At 41.5% G+C, this 17,678-nt stretch overlaps 2 protein-coding genes across 7 annotated transcripts in view; one reads left to right on the forward strand and one right to left on the reverse strand.

The window, feature by feature from the left end:
- Nucleotides 1-3,177: 3,177 nt before the first annotated feature.
- Nucleotides 3,178-17,098, reverse strand: ALG11 (ALG11 alpha-1,2-mannosyltransferase). 4 transcript variants are annotated; one of them, XM_047723322.1, is made up of 5 exons: nucleotides 16,963-17,000; nucleotides 12,176-12,255; nucleotides 11,262-11,492; nucleotides 7,072-8,003; nucleotides 3,178-4,567 (listed from the first exon to the last, which is right to left on the reverse strand). In XM_047723322.1, exons 3-5 carry the CDS (start codon nucleotides 11,348-11,350, stop codon nucleotides 4,296-4,298), a joined length of 1,293 nt encoding a protein of 430 aa, XP_047579278.1. In that variant the 5' UTR covers nucleotides 11,351-11,492; nucleotides 12,176-12,255; nucleotides 16,963-17,000; the 3' UTR covers nucleotides 3,178-4,295. The 4 variants fall into 4 exon arrangements, with proteins under 4 accessions (XP_047579278.1, XP_047579277.1, XP_047579279.1 ...); XM_047723321.1 differs by lacking the exon at nucleotides 12,176-12,255 and having other exon boundaries at nucleotides 16,963-17,098; XM_047723323.1 differs by lacking the exons at nucleotides 12,176-12,255; nucleotides 16,963-17,000 and adding an exon at nucleotides 14,970-15,012.
- Nucleotides 17,099-17,266: 168 nt separating this feature from the next.
- ATP7B (ATPase copper transporting beta) overlaps nucleotides 17,267-17,678 on the forward strand; it is a 71,886-nt gene continuing 71,474 nt past the window's right edge. The window contains exon 1 of one of the 3 annotated variants that reach the window (XM_047723310.1): nucleotides 17,267-17,678. The gene's annotated coding sequence lies outside the window, so the exon portion shown is untranslated. The other 2 variants (XM_047723309.1, XM_047723311.1) reach the window with 2 other exon arrangements.

Genomic DNA, 17,678 nt, shown 5'->3' on the forward strand with positions numbered 1-17,678 from the left:
CAGACATACTAAATCTGTTGGTGTGCTAAACAAATACTAAGCAGTGCTTAAATGCATGGAAAATGAAACATGGTTCCTGAAAATCCCAAAGATCCAAAGACTATTCAGTTATATGTGGGGCGGGGTGGGTGGGGAGGAATGAATGTTTAAGGTCAATATTTAAGAATAAGCCTATCGAGGGGCGCCTGGGTGGCTCAGCGGGTTAAAGCCTCTGCCTTCCTCTCTCTGCCTACCTGTGATCTCTGTCTGTCAAATAAATAAAATCTTTAAAAAAAAAAAAATAAGCCTATCGAGTCTGCTCCAATGACAAGATGCTTGCTGAAGTTTCTAGCTAAAAGCTGCCAAGCCTTATCATTCATTCTAAGATTTTGAGTTCTCTGCTGTAAAGTAAGAAGTATTCATTGTGATAAGTATACATACATGCAAGGTTTTCCAACCTACTTCAGCCCCTAATTCATCTTATCCATCTTACGTATACCATTACCTAAATCATATTCTTTTTTTTTTTAAAGGTTTTTTTATTTTTTATTTTTTATTTATTTATTAGTCAGAGAGAGAGAGGGAGGGAGAGTACAGGTAGGCAGAGTGGCAGGCAGAGGCAGAGAGACAAGCAGGCTCCCTGCTGAGCAAGGAGCCCAATGTGGGACTCGATCCCAGGACGCCGGGATCATGACCTCAGGCGAAGGCAGCCGCTTAACCAACTGAGCCACCCAGGCGTCCCCCTAAATCATGTTCTTGAGGCACAATCGATTATTTTATTCTTGATTTACGTTTAGCTCCATGTGTTAAGTTGAAACTATTGATCAGATTTGAATGTGTTTTTAGAATAAGTTTAAGAATTTTTAAAAAATTTATTTGACAGAGAGACAGCCAGAAAGGGAACATAAATAAGCAGGGGGGAGTGGGAGAGGGAGAAGCAGGCCTCCCACTGAGCAGGGTGCCTGATGTGGGGCTCAATCCCAGGACCCTCAGATCATGACCTGAGCTGAAGGCAGACGCTTAACGACTCAACTACCCAGGCGCCCCTAGAATAAATTTTATTAAAAATTATACATCTTGGTAACTACGTATCATAGCTATCAAACTGATCATTCTTTAAATGGTGTATCAACTCTTAACTTCCTAAGTACCTTGTAACATGTATAGTCCAAGTGAGCATAAAGCCCTCAACTATTAGAACTGATGCGTCTTTAAAGTCAATGGTGGCCTCAGAGTTAGGGTGGGGACAGAGAAGAAAATCAGCTGAGGAACAGTGGGAGAGGGAAAATTACAAGCCTGTAATTTGATTTTAGTAATTTGCATAACTTCTTGTTGTGGGTAACTTTTTTGTTGTACCCAAATCTATTGAAAGATTTAGCAGACACTCTATATTATATCATAGTCCTGGAGTCTAGGGTACATTTACATAATTAAACACAAGTATTCTGAAACATTTATAATTATCTGACCACTCTCTCATAATTTTGTCTGTAAGATGACTTTGTAAAAAACCCTGAAAATTATTAAAATAAAGTGTAGGAAGCTCTGCAGTGTTTTGTAGGTCTGAAATATTTATTAAAAGAAAAATGTCTATTAAACCTGACAACCTATTTTTCTTGGGTATCAGAGGCAAGACAATTTTACCTTTAAATTCTTTCTCTTTTTTTCCCTTTCCTTTCCTTTTTCCTTTTCTTCCTTCCTTCCTTCCTTCATGGCACACAGAGCTTAAGAAATATTAGTAGTAGGTAACAATTCAGCTTTGGGAGACCGCATGGAGGTGCATATGTACTATATGGAGTAAAGTATCCAAGATAATGAAAATTACTTTCTATCACAAACACATTTTGTATCTATTAAATCAAAATCATATTAGACACAAAGAGATTACTATGCAAAGAACATGTAACATGTATTTTATTATGTACAACCCAAATAAGAATGTGAATCCCCACTGCTGGGGGTTCAAAATATACCACGTTTGGACCACTCAAAAACCACGTTTTATAGGAATGAACAGTCACTCAGAAGTTCTCCAGACAGACAGTAGTTGACACATTGTTTTGACACTTCATGGTTATCAGTCATTCTGGAAAAAAGACACATAATAACCACACTAGCAATAGGGAAAGTGAACAGATAGGCGAAGTAGGTTTCCAGTGATGGGTGTGACAAAAATAATTTTGAAGAAACAAGATTAAAAAATGCTCTATGGCATTTCAGAATCCTTTTTTTCCTATATTGCATCCTTTCCTTCTGCTTAGTCCACTTCGATTTTTTAATCCTATGGTTTTCTGAGGGTAGAAGGGTAGACTGTGGGTACAGTGGCACAAATCTTGCCCCAAGACTAGCTACAAGATAAGAAAATGAACTGGGCTGGAGTCAGAGCACCCACTATAATCCTGATTTTGTCCTTAAACAGCTTTGTGAGACTGGAGTCTTAAGGTCTTTAAAGTGTTCTTGTCTGTAAAGCTGAAAATGAGAAACTGGACCCGAGGATTTGTAGGGTGCCTTCCAGCTCCAGTGTCCAACCGTCTTCTTTTTCTAAAGATTTTTTTTTTTAATTTTTTTATTTATTTGACAGAGAGAGATCACAAGTGGGCAGAGAGGCAAGCAGAGAGAGAGAGAGGAGGAAGCAGGCTCCCTGTGGAGCAGAGAGCCCGATGTGGGACTCGATCCCAGGACCCTGAGATCATGACCTGAGCCGAAGGCAGAGGCTTAACCCACTGAGCCACCCAGGTGCCCCCAACCGTCTTCTTTTTCTAAACTGAATCATCTCCACCCAAAGCTGTGTTATGTCCCACCATCCGGGACTCTGTTTTGCTGCTTTTCCAACTGATGACAGAGGTGGCCCGCAGACGAGTCAACAGTGTAACTGGGAGCAGATGATGAAGCTGGCGGCGTCCCTGACTGGATGAAGAGTTTCCCAGGCCCCTTACACACACACATATCAGACTGTGCAAGAGGTCCATTCACTGAACTAGAAGGAGCTAATTATGTATGCAGAAAACACCAAGTGTTGTAGGTCTCTCGAGCCCTATCTGCATATCCACATACTTTTAATCACTGCTAGTGATTCAGCACAGTAGTCCTAGCTACCGACTTAGTAACCATGAGTCTCCCTTGAGTCTTCACGCATTAATAAGGACTGATTACAAGAGACATCTACTATATATTGTTACTTTTAATGAAATTACTTTATAAAGGTACCTTTAAAAAAAAACTTAGTTCTGGTTTTCAAGGTCTTTTCACATACTTTCCAAATCAGAGTCACTGAGAGGTAATGAGGACAGGTATTACCATCTACAGATTATAGGTGAAGAATTGGGATTTCAAAAAGATTTAAGAAGCAGCTTCGGTTTTAGGAGGTCTGATGTTTGTAAATGAAGATGCTGGAGTCTGGAGTGCTTTTCTAAAAGCCACCTCATCATCTCCCAAGGCACGATGCTGCCAACAGACACCCGGGAGGACGGAGCCCATTCGTCCATCGTCACTATGAGAAGAGCAACTTGGCACGATGTTCTCACTGCGACCTTCTGAACAGCTTCAAGCAGACTTGCAGCTCCAGAGATGTGGAACTGTGATGGGATACCAGGGTAGCCCTTTCCATCAGCAACAAATGTACTGAGAGCACTAAACAAAAAGCTACTCTCGTGAACCCCAAGCTACAGAAAGACTGTGCCTCTGCCCCTGACAAACGCCTGCGGACAGTTACTGTCCGTCTGTCTTTATGCCCACAGGGCAGTCACTGTCCCTCTGTCTTTTCGCTGTGTGCTTTTAGAACGAGATGACGCCTGCTTCAAGTGTTTTTTCTCTTTAAGGAAAACCGTCAGATATATTCAAGAAGGTCATCCACAGTAACATTTAGAATTTAAATATACCAGAATTTTTCTGTGTTCCCAAGATGTCAGGACAGTTCTAAAGTACTGATCTAATCGTCAGTTCTCCATTTTCCTTTCCACATTTCCTATATTCTAAAGGGAAATTCTCTTTCCTGGGTTCTAACGGACAGTGATTGGACAAACAGGATCTGAAAAATAGGGATTATACCACATTACAACTGTTCGTTTTTTCTTTCAGATCCACATTTTTCAGAATTTGGGACAGAATACTAATCTAAAATCTTTTCATTTAAACTATTTGGTAATTTTGCCTTTTTTTCATTTTCATTGAAATAAATATCCCATCTCTCTATATATTGCTGAGAGCACTATTTAGGCTGACTTCATTATAATACAGAAAACGTTCAGGAAAGTACTAACATAAGAAGGTATTTAGCCGTTTTATATAAAACATCTTTAATTTGTACAGATATGGCATTATTTAAGTAAGTTCTCCACAGATGACAGGAACGCTAGTTCAAACTCCTGATCAGAGAATCTGCTTACAGATGCCCGAGCATTGCTGCGGATTTGGAGTCTCTCTTCCTCAGACATGCAAAGAATATGAGCCATGGTCTCAGCGTAGCCTTCCTCGCTTTCTGCCAGAAATCCAGTTATCTCTCCCTGGTGAGGAACGACAATGTCAAGCTTCGGGCCCCCCGAATTGTGGGCAAGGATAATTGTGCCAGCAGCCATACACTCAACCACTCCTGAGAAACAAACAAAAACCGTGTAGTCTTTTAACATTTGAGAGCTTTCATAACAAGGATGAGCAGAAGTCTCCACAGATTTTAAGACACTCATGAGAAATTTAAGTAAATGTCTGTTGCGTTTATAAATATGCTCCCTAAACTTCCACGGTGCCAAATAATTCTATGTTTTTTCGTTTTTAAGCCTCATAATAATGCTGCTTTGCTCTTCGCTGAAACAGACAAGCAGGTTAAAGAACAGTCTATGAAAAACAGACACACCGCAGGTTATAAGATAACGTAGAAGACTACAGAACGCTAGCAAGATGACAGATAATGGTTACTGAAAGGAAAAAGGTGTAAAAAGGTATCACGAGCGAAATTTCAGGAGTTCAAACAATAGCATTAGGAAGTTTCCCTCCTCTCTTTACTTCTTTTCTCCTTTGTTGGCAACTCTTCTTCTACCCACTTGCGAACCGTTCTTGTTTTCAGCATTTTATACCAGGGCCCTCCTCTCACTGGGCACACTTTCCTTAGGCAATTCTACCTTCATCCATGGACCTTCCGGAATGAGCCGGTCAGTGATGCCATCTCCTCAGTCTGTGTTCCCAGGTCAGATCCCTCACCTGCGCTGCAGACTCGTGTGGACAAGTGCCCAATGGACACACATACACACTCCCATGTCCCATGGATCATTCTAAGTCTACATATGGGAAACCTGGCTCGTCAACTGCCTCTCCTCTTGGAGCCATCTCTAGGGGAAAGCCATCCACCATTCACACAGCTGTCCAAACTCAAAGCCCCAGGAGGGCCTCTCCGATTCTTCTTTCTCCTTCGTTTAACAAATCCAGTTCGTCACCAAGTCCTGTTCAGTCGTGCTTCAGAATCTCCCTTGAGCGAGTTTGCCTACCACCTTCAGACGCAGCACCTCATCAAGGCTGCCCAACACATCCTCCTGCCTCCCTCGTCTGGCTCTCCCTGCTCCTCACCAGTACCCCCGCCACGGCAACCACAGTGAACTTGAGGGAACAGAAAGCTTTAAAATCCAACACTTAGAATCAGTTTCTCTTTTCCCACTGGCTTCATGTGGCCATGTGATCTGGCCCCAGCTCCCCTCTCCACGGGCGTGCTGTTCCTCCTGCAGGTTCTGGCCAGAAATCTTAGCACCTTGAGTGTGCCCGCTAATGCTCCTTTTGTCACCTGGGTCACAACGCCACTCCCTCTGCTGGACATTCTCTCTCCTGCAAGGCTAACTTCAAATTACTGTTCAGGCCCCTGTTTCCATGGCACATTATTTCCTTGGGCAATTGTTCTCTGACCTCACACATCTGTGTCAGGTGTTTCTCTTGGGTGCTTTCATGTCGCCCTGCCCTTGCCCTGGGCACAGCTCTTAGGACCCTGTCCAGCAAAGTGCTACTCAACTGGTCATTAGCACACACAGAACTGCAAGTACCTGAACACCAGCTCCTGCCTCCCATACCCCCTAGCACAGTTAATGGTCACTACATCTCCGTGCAGGGAGACGCAGAAGTCAGACTGCGCAGAAGGGCCGAATCAGAAAGTTCTGGCTGTATGTCTGGGTTTCGTCGGGTGCTACCAACCAAGGAGAGACAAGAGTATAAGATAAACTATGGCCTTAGTATAGGAAACTTCACTTTTATGTTCTTCCCTTTCCCTTGTAACACCTGGCAGTGTGACGCACAAAGCAGCCTCTTGAGAAATACATCTTGAACCACATTAGACACAAACCAGTACTTGATTTTACATCAAAATGTATGCCTAATGGGGAATCAGGGGTAGAGAGAGCAATTTGTGCTAGAAAAAACAAGGGAGGCTAAATTAAAGGCCAAGGAGATTAAAGTCTGACACTTATAATGGGATTTGGCAGAAAGAGGAGAGGCCATTCCAGTAATGAGTAGGAAATCAGTAGAAGAACCAACAGAATCACTGTGAGGAGCCCAATGGGCTCAGGTTTTGGTGCCCAACAAATCACCTGAGGGGCTTTACCAAAATACATCTACCTGGGCCTCACCCAGAGATCCGGATCTGGCCCTTCAGGGAGATAGGTATCCCAGTCTGCAGATAGGGCTAGGTGGGGCAGAGAAACTGTGGCAGGTATGAGCAGGGGCTCTCTGAATGAGGATCCAAGCTCTACCTCTTACTGTGATCAGACGAGGGCAGGTTCAAAACCTCTCTGTGCCTGAGTTTCTTTATTTGTAAGATGGGAATAAGAACTTATATGAAGCAGGGTTTTAGAGTGGATTAAGTCAAGTAATAATTGCAAAGATCTCAGCAGTGACCTACATGCACTAAGCTGTCAATAAATATCAGCTATTATTAGTGACTACCTCCTGTCACGTCCTGCAGGGTCACAAATGAATAAAGCTGACATGATGACTGGGAGAAGAGCATTAAAACTGGATAAGAACTGTGGAAGGATAACTTCCACAGTGTTATCATTTTATCAAGAGAACCTAGAATGTACATCTCATGGCACCAAATGAGTCACTTAAAGGAAGACTCACCAATCCCAAAATGCTCGTTCCACATGGTGTGCAGACCAATTGTTGCTTCAGACAAGTAATTCTTCAACTCATCAAATGGAATGTTTATTTTAAATTCCACATCTTCTTGAATTCCTAGCTCCTCAGCAAGCCTTCTCAGTTGGTTTACCCTCAGCTCATCATCTTCATTTCGACAACCCCCAATGAGGATAAGTTTAAGGGAAGGCAGTGACTCAGCCACCTTCTTATTCAGCAATTTAGCAAAGGCTTTGATCTGCAAAGGATGGTTCTTTTCAGGCCGGAACTGGCCGATGGAAACCAGTAAATGTCCTGGGGTTTTCTTTTTGTCCAGTAAGGGAATGTCCAGAAATGTCTGCACGTCACAAGGCGGATAAACAATGTTAGTGCAATTTCCAACCTTCCATAGGGAAAGAATGTGGTTTAGTGTCCAAGAAGAATTGACCATCACGACATCACTGCAAGAACCAACAAGTCCATAGATAAAAGCAAATAAATAATAATAGATGAGCTTTACTTTGCTAAAAAAAGGATTCCTGGTAATGAAAGCTGCGTTGTTAAATCCAACATTTTGATTCTTCACTACAGAGAGCATGTCAGTGCTGATCGTGGGATAATGAACATAGCTTCCAATGCGACAACCGCCTAAATACTTAAACAGAGGAAGTGTGAACGCGTATCCCATCGAATCGATGTAGACGTCGGGAACACACTGCATTAGAGCTTCCCAGCCAAGAAGAATGGACCCTAGACTTTGGCCCAGCAGTGTGAAGTGAGGATAGAGTGAATCTTCCACAAGATAGCGTTTCCTTAAGAAAACAAACTTCACTGGGTGAGTGAGTCTGATGTTAAATCTTCGGAAAGCACCTTCTAGTATCTGTTGACCACTGACGTTAACATCACCAGTATAAACGACATAAACTGCCTCAGGATGCCTAAAATAGAATGTGATAGTTAAGGTTTTCATTGGCGAAAAGTTGTAGATAATTATTTTCTCACAATCGTAAAGAGGATTATTTTTAGATTGGAAAAAAATGTCTTCCACTGATTTTTCATTCATTATACTTGGTCTACTGATGCTCCTCTTTGAGTCTTCTGCTGCCCTGCTAGTGAAATGTTAGTCCTCCAAATGAGACCTTTAGTTCTTTGCTATTTCCTCTTCTAAGAGTTTTGCACAGGGGCGCCTGGGTGGCTCAGTGGGTTAAAGCCTCTGCCTTCGGCTCAGGTCATGATCTCGGGGTCCTGGGATTGAGCCCCACATTGGGCTCTCTGCCCAGCGGGGAGACTGCTTCTTCCTCTCTCTCTGCCTGCCTCTCTGCCTACTTGTGATCTCGGTCTGTCAAATTAAAAAAAAAAAAAAAGAGTTTTGCATAGAGCAGACATCAACAAAAATTGCTGATTCTGTTTTTAAGAAATATTCAGAAACTTAATTTTGACAACTCTCTCAATATAAAATGGTAACAAAATACTAATAATAATCACAAACAAGAATTAAAACTTACTAAATGTATCTTTAGATAGGACCGTAGGTACTAAAGCATTACTCAGTGTTTTTATCTGGGAGATGCAATAAGGTTCTAAAAGCTAGATCCGGTGCCTGCCATCAAAATTAGATCTGATAGAATTATAATGGAAATACGTAAAACTACACTCTTCTGACTATTTATGCTTTTGGCATTTGTTCTGACTGTGTTTCTAGTTATTCTTTGAGTCATCAAACATTTATTTAGTATCTAGTATGAGCTACTTGGTTCTGGGGATTCAGAGATTAGAGTCTTTACCCTCAAGGAGCTGAGTCCAGTGGGGGAAAGAGAGATACAAACCGAAAACTGCACAACTCTGTGGAATGTGTTGATAGAGATAGCCACAGGGTGTTGTGCAGACCTAAAGGACGAGCACCGAACAGCACCTCCCAGCAGCCAGAATCATCCTTATAAAATGTAAAAGGGATTATCATCTGATGAGGTGGCCACAAATTCTTTGACACTTATCGAGGGGAGGAATCTATGTCCCCTCCCCTGGAATCACAGCAGTCTCTGTGATTCCTTTTACCATCAGACTACGTCAAAGGTGACATTTTGGCAGTCTCTAGACCCAGGCTCTAAGAGAATGGCAACTCTGACCTTGCTCTAGAGAAGTCAGCTGCCATATAAGGAGTCTGGCTGCCGTGTTCTGTGCAAACCCAAGGCTGTCATGTGGAGAGGCTGTGGGGTGACAGAGATGCCTGACCCACGCCTCCCACCCTCAGCCACTATAGCTGTTGCAATCGTCCCAGCCCAGGAAGCAGACACGTTAATAGAGGCCTTCAGATGACTCGGCCCCAGCTGCCACATAGTCGCAGCCGCTTGGCATGAGGGATTCCCAACAGGACCTGTCGGTCCCCAGACTATTAGAAACAATGATACATTGTTTTAGCCATTATATTTTGGGGTGGATATACAACAACAGATAAGCAGAATGTCATCTCTCTGTTTGAAATCCTCACAGGGTTTTCCAGAGCACTTAGAATAAAATCTAAACTCCTTACCCTATTCACTCAAGCCCTGTGTAACGTGGGCCCTGCCTCCACTCTCACATGCCCACAGGGTCAGCCAAACTGGGTTCCTTTCTGTGAACAAGCCAAGCTCCTTCTGGGTCCCAGGGGACTTGCAGGAGCTGTTCCCTCTGCTTTGAATTCTCTTTTCTCATCTTCACTGTCTCTTCCTGAGGCAGACAGTACGGTCTGTGGTTTATAATATGGACTCTGGTAACTCCATTTCCTCGTCAGTCAAATGAGGGTAACAGTAAAAACCTCATAAGGTTGTTGTGAGAATTTAGTAAGCTAACACCTGTAAAGCACTTCAAACAATGCTTGGCATAGAGTAAATGCTCAGTAAATGTCAGCTGCTTTTGTCATTTAGACTTCAGGTATTACCTCCTTGGAGATTTTCCCTAATTACTCAGTCTAAAATATGGACTCACAAATTATGCTGTTTGTATTTCTCACATAGCATTTCTCACCATTTGATATTTTTCTACTTTGCTTATTATCTTGTCTGTCTCTCTCAGCTAAAATCTAGGGTCCATACCTGGTAGAGCTATCACAAAACTTTACCAATGCCCTCAAAAGCTAGATAATCCAGTTAGACAAGTTAATGTGGAGTTATGTGAAGCAAAGAACTGGAGGGATTAGAGTAGGAGTAGGGAAGGCCTCAAGGAGATGGATAGTAAGCTGAGATTAAAGAAAATGTTTTGAACCTAGGCAGTTATGGAAGATGGCAGAGGTAATACAGGGTTGGTGGCTGGAAGCCAGGATGAGCCGAGAATATAGAAATGTAGAGTGGAGGGAATTCTGGGTGAAGGCTCTGGATCTGGATGAAGGGTGAGTGCCAGGAAGTAGTGTAACCATGAAGGAATAATAGTTTTCCTCCTATGATACATCCATCAATGGAACTTCGACTTTACTGTTTGTTCTTCCTCTACAAGGGGATCGTAAACATTTCTGGGGTGAGGATGGGAGTGCAGGTAGGGAGAACAAAGCCTAAAACTTTAAATGACCCGTTTTAACAGCATACTCTTTCTAACATGGTAACTTCAGACTATCTAACTGGTAATGACCTCAACATCAGAATCAAATAGATACGTTCATATAGATGATTTCCTCTGTGCCACTACTACTAAAAGTATTCAGTTTAAAGCACTCCTTATGAATTGGTGTATTTGTTTATTATTCAAGTTCTTCTCTACATATTCTTCCAAGGTGACAGTTATCCCCACTAAATTTTACAATCAAAGGGCAGGTATTTTCCCTTTCTTTCTTTCATTCTTTTAAAAAGATTTTATTTATTTGAGAGAGAGTAAGCGAGAGAGAGCATGAGAGTGGGAAGGGTCAGAGGGAGAAGCAGACTCCCTGCTGAGCAAGGAGCCCAACATGGGACTTGATCCCGGGACTCCAGGATCATGACCTGAGCGGAAGGCAGTCGCTTAACCAACAGAGCCACCCAGTTGCCCTCCCTTTCTATTTCTTTATCATATCAACTAAAATTCCAGAGGATCTTGTATGGTGGGTTGGCATATAACAGAAGCATTTCCTTATTGAAGACAGTTAATTCCTGGCTATGAATAAGGTACTAGAGAAAGGTAAATATCTGGATAATGATTTTTTAAAAAATAGTAATAATAAAGTAAATTAGCTAAGAAAGATGCATACCTACTTTTTCTGCAGGGCCCTTAAGGCACACCACAAAACTCTTTCTCCTCCTCCGCCAGCATTGCAGTAAGGATGAAAAAATGCAACTACCATCTGCTTTTTCCCATTTTTGCTAGTTGATACTAATGCTTTCTTTCTCTGTAGCAGCAGTCTGATTCCCCAGAGGATAATAAACAGACATACGCATAAAGTTCCACAGACTGCCAGCCCAGGGAGGAATAATGAATAAAAAAATCTGAAACAAAAAGGAAAATGTAAAAATCAACACAATGCCTATTCAAAAGAAACTACAAATTAAAGTCTACTTTTATATACCCGCTTTCTATATTAATAATGAAGACAAAATTTTTATAGCTGGAAGTCTGCTAACAAAATACTCAATTTTTAATATTCTAACACATATAAAATGTCCAATATCAAAAGGCAAATCCTTTTTAATTCCAATCGCCCCAGAATGCTAGCAATTCAACATAACTTTTCTTTTTAATTGACAGTGAAAATCAATGATGAGCCACCTTTCTCCTAACAGTGTATTTGTTAAAGGATTAAAAACAAATTTAATTACTAAGCTAAACAAGACATGTAGGAATGGCATCTGACCCTCAGAATTATGACACAGAACCCAAGCAATATGTTTTTGAATGGTCAATAATGAACTTTTCATTTGTTAAAAGTCTGATGATATAGTAAATCATTTTCATTCTCTCGCTGCACCTCAAATAGAACAATTTCTGGGGCAAAAGGAACTTAGATACTTCCATTTCTATTACAAGTTCTGCATTTGATCTGTTTCTATGATCCAAAAATCACCGCCTTCTTTCATGTGCCTCTAAATGAGTTGCCAAAAATGCACCAACAATCTACTTCACGCACATTAGTGAACTCACTCCCACATTGGCTGCTAAAAGGCTCTCTTACTGCCAGGCTGACTACGGCTCTGCAAACACAAGGAAGACCCAGGCTGGCTCACCACTGGATGCCAATGCCTAGCATAATACCTGGCACAAAGAAGGCATCCACTAAATATTTGTTGACTGAATACAAAATCTTATTACCTCCTCAGATATCTCTTAGATTGTGCTAAAATAATTTTTCAAAGTATGTTTTTCTGTTAGGGGTTGAGCAATATATCCTGCCTACGCTTTGGAAGGAGAAGGAGCTTGTAAGGCATAAAAATACCAAAATACTAAACTCAAATACGGAAATTCAAGACAAGGGGAAACAGAGTTAAAGTATTTGGTGGGGAGGGGTGACAGGTGGGGGACAAAGATATGGAAGGTCTAAGTTTGTGCATAGTAGTGAAGAGCAGATTGGGCTCTGAAAGGCTTAATGATCCCAAGCATATATGGGGATATTTTGTATAGTTACAAAGTTCTCATTGTCCAGAAGTAGAAAACACATAAATTCTTCAGAGAAATAAGTACCTTATTCATATTTAGTTTGGAAAGAATTTCTCATGTGTAATTTCTTATTGTGAGTAAGTTTATACCTGAAGAGGTATGTGACTTATTAAAGTGATTTGGTCTCCAGATAACTTAACCTCTTAGAAATAACTGAAGACCATACAGCTTTTGTTTCTATCAGGATTTCCCAACCTCGGCACTACTGACATTTTGGACCACATAGTTCTTTGTTGCTGAGGCTATCCTATGCATGAAAGGATGTTTGGCTCCGTTCCTGGCCTCAATCCACTGCAGCCCATAGTTCTGTACCAGTTATAGCCATAAGAATTATCTCCAGATATTGCTAAACATCACCCCTTGTTGAGAATTACTCATTTACATTGATTATATCTACCAATATTGAGCATATGAGAAATGAACCTGAGGACTTAAAAACATGAATTATCCTAAAAAGAAATGACAAATCTATTACATGTTAATATATAATTTATTTTTACTAAAAACAAAAACAAAAACCCTGTATTTTCCAAACCAAAAAAAAATAAATAAATAAATTCAGTACGAAGACTAACACTATTTTGTATTTTTGCGAGATTCTTTACTGTCTAGCTTAAAAGAAGACAGTGGCTTTTCACATCTGCTTCTGCATTCAATCTTAGTGCTATGTTGTTTTACATGAAGTATATGAAGGCAATCCAGGCTCACTCAGAAATGTAGTAGGAAAAGGGAGTATGTTTAAATAGTCTTTTCAGATACAGTATTTTTCTGTGATATTATACCAAATTAGACAAGTGGCAATTTCTTAATGGCCAGGTACAACATGGAATATGAAACCCAGTCAATGACCTTTTCATACTGTTATACTGAAATCTATTGGCCTATCTTGCACTTTGAATGGGTCTTTTACTTATACATGATTTTATAACATCAACACTTGATTATTTGGAAACTATTGGTTCACGACTCATGGTGACTTCCCAAATGTGGGCACATTTCATCGAACAATATCCCCAAATCACATTTGTTAATATCACTACCCATCTTATCAAGGAAATCTTTTAATTACTGGGAAGTGGTCAAGCTCTGAATGGCAGATAAAAATTTTCCGAAGTTCTAATTTTCTTTTTTTAAGAAGATTTTTATTTATTTATTTATTTGACAGACAGAGATCACAAGTGGGCAGAGAGGCAGGCAGAGAGAGAGAGGGGGAGGGAAGCAGGCTCCCTGCTGAGCAGAAAGCCCATTTCGGGAGCTCCATCCCAAGACCCCAAGATCATGACCTGAGCCGAAGGCAGAGGCTTAACCCACTGAGCCACCCAGGTGCCCCATGAAAGTTCCAATTTTCACTTGAAAGTTTAAACTTTACTATTAGCAACAAATTCTGTCACTTGTTTTCTTTGAAGTGAGAGGATCACTTCATTCATTTTCAAATACCCAAGTCAGAAGAACCATAGTTTATCTATTGGTAATTCTTTCAAGTAAAAACTATGTTCCATAAAAAAAAAAAAAAAGTATCTAATTCAGCTTGCAACTTAGCAATCATACAAAAGCTTTTCCTTGAGATAACCATCATACTTCAGTATGGAGACATTATATAGTATATTAAGAAGATTATGTATTCAAGTCAAGGGTTAATATTTAACAAAATTAATAATTTTTACTATTTCATCAAGGACATTCTTAGTAAAACTGGCTTTAGCAGGTGCATGGTGTTGAAAAACACAAGACTGTAAGAACACTTTGATGTCATTGCCCAATTTGTGCTAAGCCACAGTTTTATCCACCATTACTTTTGCACTATTGGTGCAAATGTAAAGATAATGAAAAAGCAAATGTTATCTTAAATTATTATAAACACAGTTTTGACCTTGAAGAACTATTAAAAGAGTCTTGGGGACCTACTAGGGTCTATGACCATACTTTGAGAACCATGGCCTTAAAGGATGAGCAGAGTTTGAGAGAAGTGGTAAGATTTGTGATTTATTTAATATTTGGAATACATGAGTTCATGTATTAAAGCAGTATTATAAAGCTTCCCCAGAACAAGCCAAAAGCCCATTTAATTTAAAATGTGGCTGACCTAAAAGAGTATAAAGACTTTTATGGCATTTCCTTCTAATGAATCAAGTGGGCAAGATTCATAGGATATATTTTCAGATTGAACGATTTAACTTAAAATCAGAAAAAAAAAATCATGTTAATGACTAAAGTTGAGCCAGTCCTTTATTGAGTCAGTTAGTTTCAAAGACACAGACTCTACAAATACATTTATTAAACATCCTTAGTATTTGCACATTAAAACCACCCACTTTTGGGGTGCCTGGGTGGCTCAGTGAGTTAAGCGTCTGCCTTCTGCTCAGGTCATGATCTCAGGGTCCTGGGATCACCTGGCATTGGGCTCTTTGCTCAGCCTGTTTCCTCTCTCACTCTCTGCCAAATAAATAAACAAAATCTTAAAAAAAATAAAACTACCCACTTCAGGGTCACCTAGGTGGCTCAGTTGGTTAAGCGCCAGGCTCAGGTTATGATCTCAGGGTCCTAGGATCCAGCCTTTGTCCAGCTTCAAGCTCAGCAGGGAGTCTGCTTAAGAAATCTCTCTCCTCCTCTCCCTCTGCCCCTCCCCCATCTCTAAAATAAACCAATCTTTAGAAAAAACTACCCATTTTAGAATTTGTTTAAATATAACTAAAAATATGTGCTATTAAATAATGCTTACCATAGAAACACAAAGCTTTAAAAAAGATAACTGTAATCAACAGTGAGTCATTCATTCAACATTTCTTTAGCCATTATAATGTGCAAAGACTAAGTTAGGGATATTTCAAATAGCAGGGAAGAATATGAAGCCTCTGAAAATAGAACTTCCTATTCAAAATGTTTTAAATAATCATTACAGAATTTGGAGTAGGGGGACAATAATGAAGAAACAATACCTGAATGCTGGAGAGAATATGTATCCACTGCTATTCAGGATGCTATGTGTTAATTACAAATTTTCCAACCTGAATAGGCAGGTGTTGAAAGAACTGTGTAGATGGAATATACTAGGTCTTTTTTTTTTTTAAATAAACATAGGGCAAGACACACAAAATACAGTAGTATTACAATAACTAATATAGGGGAAAAGTCCATTTTCTTTTGTTTTTCACCAAAATGTTAACAGTAACCATCTCTGGATGGTAGCTTGCCTGGCGAATTTTCTCTTTTGCTCATCTGTTTCCTAACTTTTCTACAAGAAACAATGTATTACCTATGTGATAAAATTTTACATAACTATTCTTACATCAACCAGAAATAAAGATCAACGGATAATCATGAAGCAGAGGATTCAACATAAACTTTGTATTTATGAAAATAAAAAGAACCCTCACTAAAATGGAGTCAGGAGACCAGAAGGGGCAACGCAAAAGGAGCCCTATCATTCAAATTTCAATTTCAATTTCACGAAAAACTGTCAATCATAGCCTCCAACATAAAAATCCTAAAGGGAAGGAACTGTTAATTATAGAGCCCCAAAGAAGAATCCTAAACAGGAAGAAATCATCACCAACAGGCCCCCACAGGGAATGGTGTACATCACATCTCCTACAAGAATACTCCTGCACGTTGGCGGGAGAAATCCTCACCACTCTTGCTTTTCTAAAGGACTTTCCTTCAATCCCACCCCCAACTTCCTCTTTCTCTAAAAAACAATGGTCCTCTCCTTTCTTGGACTTGCCTATGGTTTTGCCATAGTTTGTGCATCCAGAAATGCAACTCTCCGCTATTCCCGGAAAACAAAAAACCAAACCAAGCCAAACCATTTTTGCTGGTAGGATAGCTGTTTTATTTTTAAAGTTAACATACTTAAGTGACATATGTTAACAGTGACAGTTCTGGTGACTGAAAGCGGGGAAACTACGATGTGAGAAGGAAGAGCCAATTTATTCTTTACCAAAAGGAGAGAAACGACAGTTTGTGGAGAATGATTCGTGGCTCCATCTTAAAGAAAACTGAGGACTGAATATGAATAATTAATGAAAGAATAATTGGAGGGAGATGAAGAGAAAAAACAGAAAGGGAACCTCGATCCCTCACTGGAATGAGCAGGCGAAGAAAACAGGGTGAACTGTGTCTTTAACCCAGTCAACTCCAGTCTAATTAGAAGACTCCAAAGCGAGAGGAAGAGCGTCCACTATCCTTGAGGAAATTGCCTAGATTCGTGACACAAAGACCCCCCTCCCTGCAAATTTCAGTTGCACTGAACAGACAAATATTACCGTGAAACAAAACGCCTGCAGACCCACACCACCTGCTCCTCACCTCAATAACTCGCACAGGCACCAAACCCCTTTGGTGGTCGCCATCTTTCCTCGACCCCCGAACTCAGGAAGCGCTTTCCTGTTCCTCTTCTCTATTGGGTCCTAAGGAAGAGGGCGGTGTTTTCTCCGCCCCCACGGCGTCCATTGTGCGTTCCAATTGGCTGTTGGTAGCAGCGTCCCCCATGGCCTTCCAGCCAATAGAATCTTCCGGGGTGGAGCCAAATTTTCAGCGTGGCGCACAGGGATCCCGCCCCCCCAATGGGTGGGGCCGTAGTGGGAGTTGGGCTGGGGAGGGCGTGGCCTGTGATGGACAGGCGGCGCACCCGCCCTCCGCCCCCTCCCCCATTGGAAGCCCCCTCCCAGAGCCCGCCGGCAGTTGAGACCAATGGGAAGTCCTTGCGCATCTCGGATCGATTTTCCAGGTGCAGAGTTCACTCCTGCGGCGGCTGCGGCGTTTGGGGTCAGCCGCGCTCTGGAGCAAGGCGCGGAGCTGACCCGAGCCCGGCTCCCGCCACGCCGCACCTTCCCCGGCGGCGGCTGGCGAGCCCTGGGATCTGCATCTGCGGTCCGGCTCTGCGCCGCTCGCCCGCCCTCCTGTCCTTCGCCGCACACGCCGGAGGCCGAAGACCCAGTCCGCAGTGCACTGGCCCGAGGTAGCGGAGACCTGGGAGGGAGGACCGGCTCCCGCCGGGGTTACCGGCCGGGCCGCCTCCGGGT

The sequence above is a fragment of the Lutra lutra genome, chromosome 3 (assembly GCF_902655055.1).
Source record: "Lutra lutra chromosome 3, mLutLut1.2, whole genome shotgun sequence".
Taxonomy (NCBI): Eukaryota; Metazoa; Chordata; class Mammalia; order Carnivora; family Mustelidae; genus Lutra; species Lutra lutra.

Bases quoted from the DNA above. Each gene is read 5' to 3' on its own strand.
- ALG11 (XM_047723321.1), bottom strand. From the start codon at position 17,006: ATGGCGACCACCAAAGGGGTTTGGTGCCTGTGCGAGTTATTGAG. The intron at 11,493-16,962 runs GTGAGGAGCAGG...TTTTTGTTTCAG, and splicing joins TGCCTGTGCGAGTTATTGAG to ATTTTTTTATTCATTATTCC. The intron at 4,568-7,071 runs GTGAGTCTTCCT...TTTGTTTCTCAG, and splicing joins GAACGAGCATTTTGGGATTG to GAGTGGTTGAGTGTATGGCT.